General features: G+C 42.1%; 1 protein-coding gene across 2 annotated transcripts in view; it reads left to right on the plus strand.

Moving 5' to 3' along the window:
* Positions 1-14,079, plus strand: part of gabrb2b (gamma-aminobutyric acid type A receptor subunit beta2b) — a gene marked incomplete at both ends in the record, with an annotated part of 134,206 nt that overhangs the window by 63,302 nt on the left and 56,825 nt on the right. For both annotated transcript variants that reach the window (XM_080436260.1, XM_080436261.1), the window contains one exon: positions 1,173-1,393. In XM_080436260.1, the coding sequence (XP_080292386.1) occupies positions 1,173-1,393 (221 nt within the window). The remainder of the gene's footprint in view (positions 1-1,172; positions 1,394-14,079) is intronic.

Raw genomic sequence — 14,079 nt, forward strand, 5'->3', positions numbered from 1 at the left:
GCACAGGAAACGTCAGAGCACGAGGAGGACCATGCCTGCTACCGCTGTGGTCGCAGTTGGCAGACGACATGCAAACGATTGGGAAACGCTTGCACTTGTTTAAACCTTGATTTATGTACTTTGTCGTGTAGAGGGAGTCGTGCGACCGAAAATAGCCGATCTACAAGCTCGTCGTGAGCTTCTGTGAGCGTCTGTTTTCGGCGGGCGACTCTGCTTTACTGCTGAGCAGTGGTGGAAAAAGGAATTCACATTTCTTACTTAAGTAAAAGTATCAATACATGCAATCAAATCTGGAATTCAAAATTGACTTGAGTAAAAGTACAAGAGGATTGATATCAAAATGTAGTTAAAGTACCAAAAGTAGAAAGTACTCATTATGCAGAATGTCCCATTTCACAAGTTCAAAATAATATAAAAATCTTTTGAAAATAGCAGATCTACAAGCTCACAATGCGTCGCATCGACGCATTGTGAGCTTGTAGATTGGCTTGTAGATCTGCTATTTTTTTTATCGTGAAAATTTGGGCAAAGCTTTGAATATATATTTTTTTAAAGTGAACATTTGTAACTCAAATCTTTGCTTCGAGTTTGAGAACCACTGCTCTAAAAAAAACGCAGAAACATTGCATTTTTTTTAAAACAAAACAAAGCACTTTATCTAGGAAGAAAGATGGAAGAATAAACAACATTAAGCCAAACAATTCAGCACCACGGACAGCAGCCACAGTCCCGGTTTCACCCCTATATATCCTAAAGTACTTTGTTCCTCCTGTCATTCCCCCCAAAACAGAAGCTTTTCAGCACATCGTTAAAGTCCAGCTCATCAGTCAGCTCTTTGTGGATGTGCATGAAAAGCAGTGTCTGGTTCTAGTAGACAAAGAACCCTTTCTTTCCGTCCCGGTCTGTCACATACACACTTGTGTTAGGTTTTTAGCTTTTAAATTGATTTCATCCAATGTTGATGCGTCTAGTCTGAGAGAAAAGTTGAAGAATGTCTGTATTTTGTGACTCATTCTTATGCTCTAATTTTCTGTCCCTCTCTCTCTCTCTCTCTCTCTCTCTCTCTCTCTCTCTCTCTCTCTCTCTCTCTCTCTCTCTCTCTCTCTCTCTCTCTCTCTCTCTCTCTCTCTCTCCCCCTCCCTCTCTCCCTCTCTCGCCCATGCCCTTTACAGGACTACACGTTGACCATGTACTTCCAGCAAGCCTGGCGAGACAAGCGCCTGTCCTACTCGGAGATCCCTCTCAACCTGACCCTAGATAACCGGGTGGCCGATTCCCTGTGGGTGCCCGACACCTACTTCCTCAACGACAAGAAATCCTTTGTCCACGGCGTCACGGTGAAAAATCGAATGATCCGGCTGCACCCGGACGGCACAGTGCTCTATGGCCTCAGGTGAGCTGTGTATACATTCTGTTATGTATAGATGTTTAAATAATACTTAAAATAAAATAAAAAAAATATATATTTTTTTAAAATAAACACATCTTAACCCATTCAATCCGGGGACGTGCATCTCTGTCATTTTCGATGTATTTGGCTATTCAAAAAATTGCAGATCTACAAGCTCACAGCGCGGCACTCGCTTGTAGATCTGCGATTTATTTTTTAAATCGTGAAAAGATGTGCAAATCTTTGAATATTTATAGCGAACAATAAAATATGAATACAAATATAATAAATACATATAATAAAAATATTTTATAACAGTAAAATATTGTTATAAATATCAATATCTATGATAAGATTCGAGTTAAAAATGTTTGCTTTAAAAAAAATTATATTCAAAGATTTGCAAAAATGTTCACGATGTTTCAAACATAGCAGATGTGCAAGCTCATAGCGCGGCACTCGGTGCCGCGCTATGAGCTTGTAGATCTGCTATTTTTGAATAGCCAAAGCAATCTAAAATGACAGAGATGCGTCCCCGGATTGAATGGGTTAAATGCCATGATGTCATTCCAAACATCGGTGAGGATATCTTCAATAGTGGCTCTGTTGATGTAGAAATGTATTGATCCTGCTTGACTTACATTGCACAGTGACAGTCTCACAGTCATTCTTTTAACACGTAAACAAATAAGCCATTAGAAGATCCAGATCCGTGGATCCAGTCACCATGGACAGGTAAGAAAGACAAGAAAGTGAAGGGTACCTACCTACCCCCCTAGGGTAGGTATACCCTCACAAAAAGCACGCAGTAATCCTGGTCTCTATACTGCCTCCCCCTGGTCAGCCGGGGCGCCTGATGGAGGGGAAAGGAACTGGTTGGAATAACGTGTTCCTTCCACGTGCTACGTCCGATCTAGGAAACTCTCCCCTGTCAGGTGACAAGAAGCGGCTTTCTAGCTAGCTCCTCATGCATTGAAGGAGGCATGAGCTCAGTTCTGGGCTCTCCCTAGGTTGGCAGAGGGAGTGTAGCGCCCAGGATTACATAGGCATTTGGCACTGGGTGAAGAAATGGGTTAAAAAATTGTGGGATAAAGATTTTGAGGAAAAGAAAAACAAATGATAGACAAGAAATGAGTCACACTTTGAAACACTTTGAGTGACTCTATCCTTCTTTATCCTGGGCTTAAGATTGTATTTATTCTTTCTCTTCAAAGGCGGACGAGCCAACAAATGACTTAGAATAAAGAGACGGTTTCTGTCTGCCTTTACTGAGACAACAGCAATGCAACACTGCAGAAGTGTGTGTGTGTGTGTGTGTGTGTGTGTGTGTGTGTGCGTGTGCGTGTGCGTGTGCGTGTGCGTGTGTGTGGGGGTGTGTGTGTGTGTGTGCGTGTGTGTGTGCGTGTGCGTGCGTGTGCGTGCGTGTTGTTAACCCATTCAAACCGTGAACGCATCCGTGTAACCACTTAAACCATTATTTTAGACTTTGGCTATTCAAAAATAGCAGATATACAAGCTCGTAGCGCGGCAGCGAGTGCCGCGCTATGAGCTTGTAGATCTGCTATTTTTTGGGAAAAATCGTGAACATTTGTGCAAATCTTTGAATATATATACATTTTTAAAGCGAACATTTTTAACTCAAATCTTTGCTTCTGGGGGTCCCTGGAACAACATATTTTGAGATGGGGGGTCCGCGGCTAAATACACATCATTTTGGGGGTCGTTGACATGAAAAAGATGGAGAACCACTGACATAGAAACATGGGTTTTTCAGAAAACTGTTAGGATTTAGAAGACATTTTTTGAATCGGCTTCAGGTCTTAATAGGTTAATTGGCCCCTTCTTGATACTACACGGATCACATGCAAATCATCAAGCTAAACGATGGAACGCCAACTTTTCTTCAGGACAAAACCTTTGTAGAACCTAAATGAAACCAAATCGTGACTTTATCCGAGCAGCAACGCTGCTGGATGTAAAGACTGGAGCGGTGCTTTGTGAGGTGACCGCCGTCGTCCATCCATCTTAGTCACTGGTTCATCCAGGAAACTACTTTTGGAGCAGATGGTGCGTTTTGTTCTCAAACTGTAATAGATGACTTCTTCAGACAACGACAGCTGTCATCTATACCAGCACCTCAACCATGAAGGATGGGTTTTCTTTTTTCTTTTCTTCGTTTTTTTTTAACAAAACAATACGTTGTAACCTTCTTCTGACAGATACTGTACATGTATATCAGGTGCTGAAAACTCAACCTGCTCGCATGTCTGTACATAACGCTTTGCCCCTTGGTTACGTATCCATGCCGACCACATGATGATCGCCATGGCAACCTTTTGCGTACTATGTTGACAACTTGACACTGAAGGAATACGGATCCGTCAACAATGGGATGAGGACCATATGTTGCCTCGACGCATAGTTTTGACATTAACTCTTTCACTGCCAGAGTACATACAACAAAAATAAAGCCCAGACTGCCATCGATTTTCTTACCTTTTCAAGTAGTCACAGAATATTTATCTCCAGTATGATCGATCCCCTGATGGTTGTTAATCATGGAGGGTTTCACTGTGCTTCCGCAAAATAAAATAAAAATGTTGTTATACTCTGTTGAAAATAACATGTCTCGCCAGAAATACACAGTAAAACACAGGAGCCGCGATACAGGATTTTTAAGTAATAACTAGGAAGCGAATGGAGTTTAATTGAATTACATTCTATTGTGGAATATTCATGAGTGTCATTTTCTTCAGCTTCCTTTTTAGCTGTTTTAGTGCCCTTGTGTGGACATAGCAAATTCTCAGGGTATTGAGGGTATGTGGCCTCTACTGACAAGACAATCTTGTTTACTGGGTACCAGGACCATAAACTTGTTCCCAGGCTGTCTCACAAAGGAGAGATGTCTAGCAATTGATACAACCTCATTCTTCAAACGAGGAGTTTGAAATTCCATTTGATTATTAACGGGTCAAAAACGTGCATAATGGCTGGAGAGCTTTTCATTTGAAGCGACAGATACAGGAATCTGTGACATTCGTAGCAAATTGGTTATGTCAAACAGTTTGATTATTTGATAATTTTTCTAATGCTTATAGTCAAAAAAATATATATATTTTGGATAAGTTTACATCAACCTACACATTTGACAATTCAAAAATGAATAGCACACTAGCACACTGATTTAATGCCATTAAAGGGCCAATCTCACCACTGAGATTTACCCCTGAAAAGTCAATTTGACGACGGGCCGGCGTGCCTCCCACAGAACGTCCCCATTGACATTTCATCAGTTCATTTTGCTAATGGGCCCCTGATGCCCAAACTCTATAAAAACATATTGAAAACCATAACATAATATCAATAATGGTGGACTGTTGGCACTGCTGCTATGAGGGGGTCAAATTAAACGCATAACACACACACACACACACACACACACACACACACACACACACACACACACACACACACACACACACACACACACACACACACACACACACACACACACACACACACACACACACACACACACACACACACACACACACACACACACACCCACAAGGACATAGACACAGACACAGAAACAGACACACACACACACACACACACACACACACACACTTGCACGCACGCACGCACGCACGCACGCACACACACACACTCGCACGCACGCATGCACACGCACACAAAGAAAGAGAGGGAGGGAGAACATAAGAGAAAGAAGAAAGAGTTCCTGGGATATTGGGGTCAAGAAAGGAAGGAAAGGGATAGAGATGTCTGATAAGGAATGAGTTTGAAAATTGAGACATTGTTTAAATCGTGTGTTTCCTGATTGCTCAGGGCTCTCCCTCACTGTTGCGTAACGTCTCTTTTATCTGCGCTCATTAGCCAGGCAGAGTAATTAGCCGATTGTTTCAGGGAAAGCTTAATTGTTTAATACAGCATCATCTCTGCCCACGTATAGGCCAAATGAGAGTTATTGAGGGTCCGAGATTATTTGTGCTGCTTGCAGGCCCGGCGCTAGCCGACAACGTTGGGGGGAGGCGGGTGTGTAAGTACGGGGGGAAGATTTTAAAAAATATATATTTATTTTTACAGACAGCAGCTGAAGTCCTTGTCATGTCAGTCTGTCTGTCTGTCTGTCTGTCTGTCTGTCTGTCTGTCTGTCTGTCTGTCTGTCTGTCTGTCTGTCTGTCTGTCTGTCTGTCTGTCTATCTATCAGTCCCTCCTGGTACACACAACACCACTGACCACTTTCTTAACTCATTCAGTGCCAAGTAAATAAATAAATAATTGCCAATAGTGCCAGCGATTTTTCATTTTTCTTACCTTTTCAAGAAGTCACAGAATAATTATATCCAGTATGATCACAAAGAGACACTTGTAGACTGTAGACTTGAGCTTGTAGACTTCCTTTCTTGACACAAAGAGTCTCCTTTGAGTCTCCTACCGGATACATTAGCATCTTTCCGCTGGTAATACAATTATTGGCTTAGGAATGCGACCAAAACAAAAAAATCTCAATGAATTCAATGCTTCATGGGGTGTGTAATTGCTAGAAAATAAGTCATTTTTGGGGTGAACTACTCCTTTAAGATGGGAAGAGGAGAGATAGTGAAGGAGAGGAGCAGAAAGGAAGAACGGGAATACAAGCGTAGCAAGAGAAAAAAACAGATGGCCGAGGGGAAGCCCTTTGCTCTCTCGTAATCTCACACTCTGCCCGACTAATTTCCTAATCTTTCACTGCCAACAGTGACTGGCTAAATGTTAGCTTTCATGGGAACAGTGGCGGAGCCAAGAGTCGTCAACAGCTTGTTGTAGAAAGACACCGTGTTGCTATATTTCTAACAAGGGCATTTCTAACAATCACTTTATAGCCAGTTGAGGACTTATGTGCCAAACAAAGGCATGGTAATTGGCCCCGGGGGCCCTTAATCATGTATATCCTTGAAAAGGGGGAAAGGAGCTCACACAATAATCTAGCAAAGTGTCCAATTATACTTGAGTGTTCACAATGATGTAATGTCTCTCTCTCTCTCACATTTTTGTTGTTTTTTTGGTTTTATTATTATTGTGTGCAGGAGCTGGGTTTGCTGTGGTGTCTGAAAGATGCATTTTGCTATGCAAAATACATTGGGAATTAGTTCTAGTATATGCCATTACTCCAGTGAATGGCTTATTGTCCAGTGATGACAAAGCATGTAGCATGTAGTTAGCATAGCAGAGCAGAGGAGGCAGGCAAGCAACATGCTCAGAGGAGTGTCAAAGGTTTATTATGTATTTATCTATGCATCTATGCATCTATTTATCTATTTATCTATTTATCTATTTATCTATTTATCTATTTATCTATTTATCTATTTATCTATTTATTCCATGAAGGCATACAAATGAATCTGGTAAGATCACAGGAAAAAGAAAACATCTCACCACAATTTGGTGAGAGTTATGTTATGTTGTATATTTACAGCAGTCCAAGGATGTATTTCTGTAAGCAGTATGAGGAAGTTAGCATCTTCCCGTTTCCCTGCACAAAAAGGCCTAATGGATTTTTGTACTGGAGTTGACAAAAATAAGCTCTATGGCAAGCAAAAGTTCATAATAATCACAAATGAACATCACTTTTTTTTGTTTTTGAAAACCAAATGCAGTTGCTGGAAGTAGAAAGCTAATGTTAGGCTATAAACAAAGCACACCATGGTCGCTCTATCTCACCACTAATACGAATGCTCGCGTGTTCGGCGCGATGCCGTGTAATATCCCCGTCCACCGGGATCCAGTGGACGATGACGTCACAGCTGGATGATCTAGACTTTGCGGACGACATCGCTCTGCTCTCGCATAGTCAAAAGCAGATGCGAGAGAAGACAAGAGTGCTGGCAGACTCCTCATCACAAGTTGGCCTCACCATCCATTGAGGGAAAACAAGGTCAACATAACGCACACAAAGATCCAGTGATGCTGAAGGGATCAGCACTTGAGGAAGTAAAAGCCTTCACATACTTAGGCAGTGTCATAGACCAGTGGTTCTCAACCGGTGGTCCGGGGACCACCAGTGGTCATGGGGGGGTACCTGGGGTTCCCCAGCAAGATTTATTAACGTAGCGTCACAATCATTTTTAACCACTTAGCTTTGGCTATTCAAAAATAGCAGATATACAAGCGCATAGCGCGGCACCGAGTACCACGCTATGAGCTTGTAGATCTGCGATAAAATGTACTGATATCTTTGCTTCTGGGGGGTCCCTGGCACAAAACATTTTCAAATGAGGGTCCGCGGCCAAATGCATATCAATTAGAGGCGGCAGTGGCTCAGGGGTAGAGTGGCCGGGTAGAGTGAACTGGAAAACCGCAAGGTTCCCAGTTCGATCCCGGGCTGGGGGTGCACCCCTAGAGTTGGTGTCAAAGTGTCCTTGAGCAAGATGCTGAACCCTTAAATGCTCCCGATGAGCAGGTTGGTGCCTTGCATGGTTTTCTCCGCCATCGGTGTATGAATGTGTGTGTGAATGGGTTAATGGCACAATCAATGTAAAGCGCTTTGGATGAAAGCGCTATATAAATGCACCATTTACCAATTAAGGGGTCCTTGGCATGAAAAAGGTTGAAAAACCACTGCCTTAAGCCCCATGTTAACCACAGACCTTATGTCAGGCATTTAACCAAAAACATATTAAACAAAACCTCATAGACTTTGAGAGGAGGGAAATGGAAGCGCAAAAATATTTCAGATTCATGTTTTTTTTTACCACAAACTTTTGCACTCTAAAAGAACATCAAAGCAACTGTAGCCTGTAATATAATACCTTGGGGGCGTCAATGTAACCTCTAGCTACCTAGCAACCAATATTAGCCATTCAGGTACAGTGCACGGAGCTGTCAATCTGTTGGAAGTGCTGCTCACTTGCTTTAGAGACAATCTGTACGCACTGATTGCAAGTTCAAATGTGGACATGAATGTGTGAGAGGAATATAGAGAGGCACTGGTAGATAGATGAAGGTCGGATCTGTACTGAAATAGAACCGTGACAGCATGGCATCTGGCCCCCGTGATGGGTCATTTGAGTCCCAAAACAGGTGACAGGCAGTCCCAGTGCCGACTGTCAATCCAAGTGTGCAAATGAAAAGGCCAGAATTACTTAGCCTGGCATTGCCAGACTGATCAACGTGGGATCGCTCACACGCAGTGGTGGGAAAAAAATACTCAAATGTTTTACTTAAGTAAAAGTATCAATACTGCAATGTAGAAGTAATCTGTTGCAAGTAAAACTCTAGAATTCAAAATTGTCTTGAGTAAAAGTACAAAGGTATTGGCATCAAGATGTACTTAAAGTACCAATAGTAAAAGTACTAAAATGTTTGAAAATAGCCGATCTACAAGCTCACAACGCGTCGCATCTGAGCTTGTAGATTGGCTATTTTCAAACATTGCCTAGTTATAAAATAGGGCTAAAGTGGTTAATATGTGTTTTATAATGTAATAATGTACATCCGCAAAGTAACTGAAGTTTTCAAATAATTGTAGTGGAGTAAAAGTACAACGTTTTGTACATGGAGTAGAAGTAAAAGTACAGAAAATTGGAAATACTCCAGTAAAGTAAAAGTACCTAAACATTTGACTTAAGTACAATACTTGAGTAAATGCACTCAGTTACTTTAACCCTTTAAGACCTGGAACGCATCTGTGCCACTTTAGATGTCTTTGGCTATTCAAAAATAGCAGATATACAAGCTCATAGCGCGGCACCACTTTAGCCCTATTTTATAACTAGGCAATGTTTGAAAATAGCCAATCTACAAGCTCAGATGCGACGCGTTGTGTGTAATGTAATGTAATAATTTACATCCGCAAAGTAACTGAAGTTTTCAAATAATTGTAGTGGAGTAAAAGTACAACGTTTTGTACATGGAGTAGAAGTAAAAGTACAGAAAATTGGAAATACTCCAGTAAAGTAAAAGTACCTAAACATTTGACTTAAGTACAATACTTGAGTAAATGCACTTAGTTACTTTAAACCACTGCTCACACGTTCCCCACAATATCAGTCTGGACATCGGCCCATAGGCAGCGAGAACAGTGGGTGGGAGTACTTGCCTTGACACAGTCCTCCAGCCAATTAGCGAAACACCAACGGAGCCAGTTGATATATCGAGCTTTTTTCCCTAAATCCAGTCGGAAGAACAGCGAAAACGTCTTTTCCTTCAAGAAACTCCGCTAGTGCATATTCTTGTTCTTGTTTGATTGTTGTTATTCTATCTATTTCTGCAATAACGCTTGTATTTATTGTGTGGGTGAGAAGCATGCGCACGTGTGTGCTCGCGCGCACACACACACACACACACACACACACACACACACACACACACACACACACACACACACACACACACACACACACACACACACACACACACACACACACACACACACACACACGCAATCTGGTGCTACAGATGTTCAGTGGGTCATCATGCCTCTGTGGCCGATCCTAGCCTATTTGCTGAATTTCCATGTCGGTCAACCAAAAAAAACATCCAAACTTGACATGATTGGTTGTTTCTTGAACCACCCAACCCAATATATCAAGTTTCAATTTGACAAGCGCACTAGATAACTGCAGCACAACTTGCGGCAATATGTTCCCCCTACATCAGGCACATACTCTATCATACTTCATTCAAAAGCGTCCACAGAAACATTTGAAAGGTTTCATGACATTCAGTTTTATAACACTTAAATTAAAAGTCTTGGTCATGGTCCTTCAAACGTGTATAAAAGGTTTTAACTGAAAATTCCACTCCACTCCAGCCATTGCAGGTGTTTTTTAGCCTGACACACACTGAATTTTCATTTCGTTTCACTCCATTATTCAGTCTGAAAGCCCTCTCAATGCAGCCGATTTCTGAGATGGGGGCGTGGCCAAAGTGGGACTCCACTATGAACCAACGCGATTGGTTCATACTGGATTATCCCGATCCCGATTCGTCGTACAGATTTTCAACCGAGAAACACCCGCCTTCGACAGCGTCACCAGACCCTGAATGCAAGGCAAACGATTCAGGGGGTGGAGCCAGGCTAGGTGTTTTTCTCTCACATTTCTAAAGCCTTTTCAACTGAAATGAAAAAATAAATCTTTGCCTGCGGCTGTCGCTGTTGAGGGATTTTGCCTGTCAATCATCGCCTCTGCTCCGCCCCTCCCCAAAGGAAAGGATAGGGGAGGGGAGGGGCCAGGAGGAGAGTGGGCGGGATTAATGGCCTGTGACTTCACTGCCCAAGGGCCAAGCTCAGATAACTTTTCAGCCTAATTATTCAGAAAACCCCAGACCACAGAAAATCCACTGAATGTTCAAAGTTCAGTTTTTTGGGTGTAATTGAGGTCATAAAACCCCCCCAAAAAAAAGTTAAAATGAATGTCATAGAACCTTTAACCCATTAAAACCGGGAAAGCATCTGTGTCATTTTCGATTTTAGTGTTGGCTATTCAAAAATAGCAGATATACAAGCTCACAGTGCGTCACTTCGTTCCGAGCTGCGAGCTTAGTACATCTGCTATTTTTGAACATTTTTGAAAAATCTTGAATGTGTGAGAACTACTCTGCCCTACAAAGCCAAAGTGCAAATAATTTAACGGATAAAAGGGTTTAAGTACTTAAACCCCAGCATCCGTATCGTAGGGGAACGCTTTCGCTGAGAATAGCAGATCGACAAGCTCACAACGCGACGCAACGCGTCGCGTTGTGAGCTTGTCGATCGGCTATTTTCAGCGAAAGCTTTCCCCACAATAACAGAAAACAGATAAGATACTAGTATTGAGCCCTGATGGATTCCGGTTACCCATATGGGGGTTTAAGTGGTTAAAGTGTTTCAACTGGTCAGCCAAACGGGTTATCGGCATATTAGTGATATTACACTAATTGTGTATCTGTTCTTGAGGTAATTGTTTATCCCCTGAAATCCCCAAGGCTGACTTGACCTTTGGGATACACGAATAAGTCAGTGCGTGTTCAAAAACGTAGTTACTGCACTTTGGCTTTAACTGGTTTAGAAGACATTTGTAGAATCGGCCTCAGGTCTTAATGGGTATACTGTAAGCCAAAAGGGGGTCTGTGACTCCACAGAGTTTAAAAATCACACCCAGTGTGAAAAGAGTGGTGCCTTTTGATGAGTTAATTAGTGTAACTGGTTGCATCGTTGTGTTGCAATCAGCTGCAGCTGTTGAGGCCGTGCTCATATGGACACAGAGCTGTTGAGGCCATGCTCATACGGATGGACGGACGGACGGACAGACAGACACACACACAAAGTCAGTCCTTGGAGTGGCTATAGCACCACTCAAAAACACTCCTGTATGCAGCGATATAGGGCATGTTTTACTGTGGTGGATGTGGGATTACATCGAACCTGTCTGACCCTTGAAACTCAGCATGGTGTAGGTAGGGTGACCAGATTTCTTAAGGACCCCAAACTGTGACATGGGACCATATAGCGCAGTGGTTCTCAAACTTTTTCATGCCACGGACCCCCAAATTGACACTTATTCGTCCGCAGACCCCCATTTGAACAGATAATGCCAGGGACTCCCATAAGAGAAGATTTTGACGGCTCTAGCAGGGATTCTCAACCGTTTTGATTTCAAGGACCCCTAGTTTGACATGCAATAGGCTACGGACCCCCATTTAATGGCAGTTCTATATCTGGGACCCCAATTCATATTGTAAAATCAATGTTAATTTAACTACGGGGGTAATTTAACTATGGGTTACAGACCCATAAGGGTCCATTTGGTTCCTAACTATCCATCATTTAGCTGTGGACCCCCTGGAACTCCCTCAAGGACCCCTCGGGGTCCCCGGACCACACTTTTAGAACCACTGCATATAATAAATACACTACAATGATGTATTTATTTTTGCCAGAGAATGAGATACAGTATGATTCCTCTTCTGTTTATCAGTGGTTCTCAAAGTGGGGTCCAGTCGTGACCCTCAGGGTTCCTTGTGGGGGTTCCAAATGGATCCTAAATAGCGGTCTGTAACCAATGAGACCAAATGAACCCGTAGGGGTCCATTTTGTACACTCTCAGAGTTATGGGGGTCCTTGAAATGAAAAAAAGTTTGAGAACCACTGATGAACAGCATGTTAACAACATTACCAATGTCACTGGGAGAGGGAGAGAGAGAGAGAGAGAGAGAGAGAGAGAGAGAGAGAGAGAGAGAGAGAGAGAGAGAGAGAGAGAGAGAGAGAGAGAGAGAGAGAGAGAGAGAGAGAGAGAGAGAGAGAGAGAGAGAGAGAGAGAGAGAGAGAGAGAGAGAGGTTTTGAATGTGAAACGGTCAATGAAATGCTAAAAGTGGGCCATCCTGTACTTGAACACATGTCAGAGAGAGCAGGCTGCAGGCTTGATCTCATGACAATTAAAACCAAGACGAGAATATAACCAGTGGTGGAAGAAGTACTCGGATATTTTACTTAAGTGAAAGTAGCAATACCACATACAAATACTCTGTTACAAGTAAAAGGCATCAAAGTATTGGCATCAAAATGTACTTAAAGTACCAAAAGTGAAAGTACTAAAATGTTTGAAAATAGCCTCTATTTACAAGCTCACCGCGACGCGTTGTGAGCTTGTAGATCTACTATTTTCAAATAGCCGATGTATAAAATAGGGCTAAAGTGGTTAATGTATGTTTTATATTAATAATGCAAATAATTGTAGTGGAGCAAAAGTACAATATTTGCCTCTGAGATGTAGTGGAGAAGAAGTAAAAGTATTGCAAATTGTACTTGAGTACAGTACTTGAGTAAATGTACTTAGTTACTTTACACCACACACCACACATCCCCATGTACATCCTCTTTTAGACACTGCTTGGAATTATTTAGCATTATCTGACATTTTTGACATCTTAGTATAGTCTCCCTTCACTTCAAGTAGGTGAGCTGTATTTATGCATGAAGGAAGATGGCATTAATACTGGGGCAAGTTGATAGGCTTTGACTCCGTTGAAAGAAAAGCTTATACAATATGAAAAGCCAACTGACGCGGCATGTGCAGCTATACTATACTCTCCTACTACAGGTTCGTCAGAAACTCTCCGTGCTTTATTGAAATCCTTCTTAGTTCCACAGGCAAGCAGAGAATAGAAAGTACACGTCGCAAGTCAGACCCATATCACGACCTATTCATGGCCCTTATTTTGGAAATGAAAGACGCCGGTCACTCTCTCTGTTGCTGCTTCAGGTCTGACACACAGTAGACATGAGGTTAAAAGATCATTTAACCCATTAAGACCTGAAGCCGATTCTAGAAATGTCTCCTAAATCCCAACAGTAATCTGAAGAAAAAAAAACTGCATGTTTCTATATCAGTGGTGCTCAAACTTTTTCACGTCAAGGACCCCCAAACTTATGGATTTGGCCGCTGACCGCCATCTCAAAATATGTTGTTCCAGGGACCCCCCAAGAAGCAAAGATTTGAGTAAAAAATGTTCGCTTTAAAATAATATATATTCAAAGGTTTGCACACATTTTCACGATTTTTCAAAAATAGCAGATCTACAAGCTTGTATATCTGCTATTTTTTAATAGCTAAAGTGTAAAATAATGGACTCAAGGACGCTTTGACACTAATTCTGGGGGAGCCCGGGATCGAACTGGGAACTTTGTGGTTCCCATCCGGCCGCT

The sequence above is a fragment of the Gymnoscopelus braueri genome, assembly GCF_963280865.1.
Source record: "Gymnoscopelus braueri genome assembly, chromosome: 8".
NCBI classification, from domain to species: Eukaryota; Metazoa; Chordata; class Actinopteri; order Myctophiformes; family Myctophidae; genus Gymnoscopelus; species Gymnoscopelus braueri.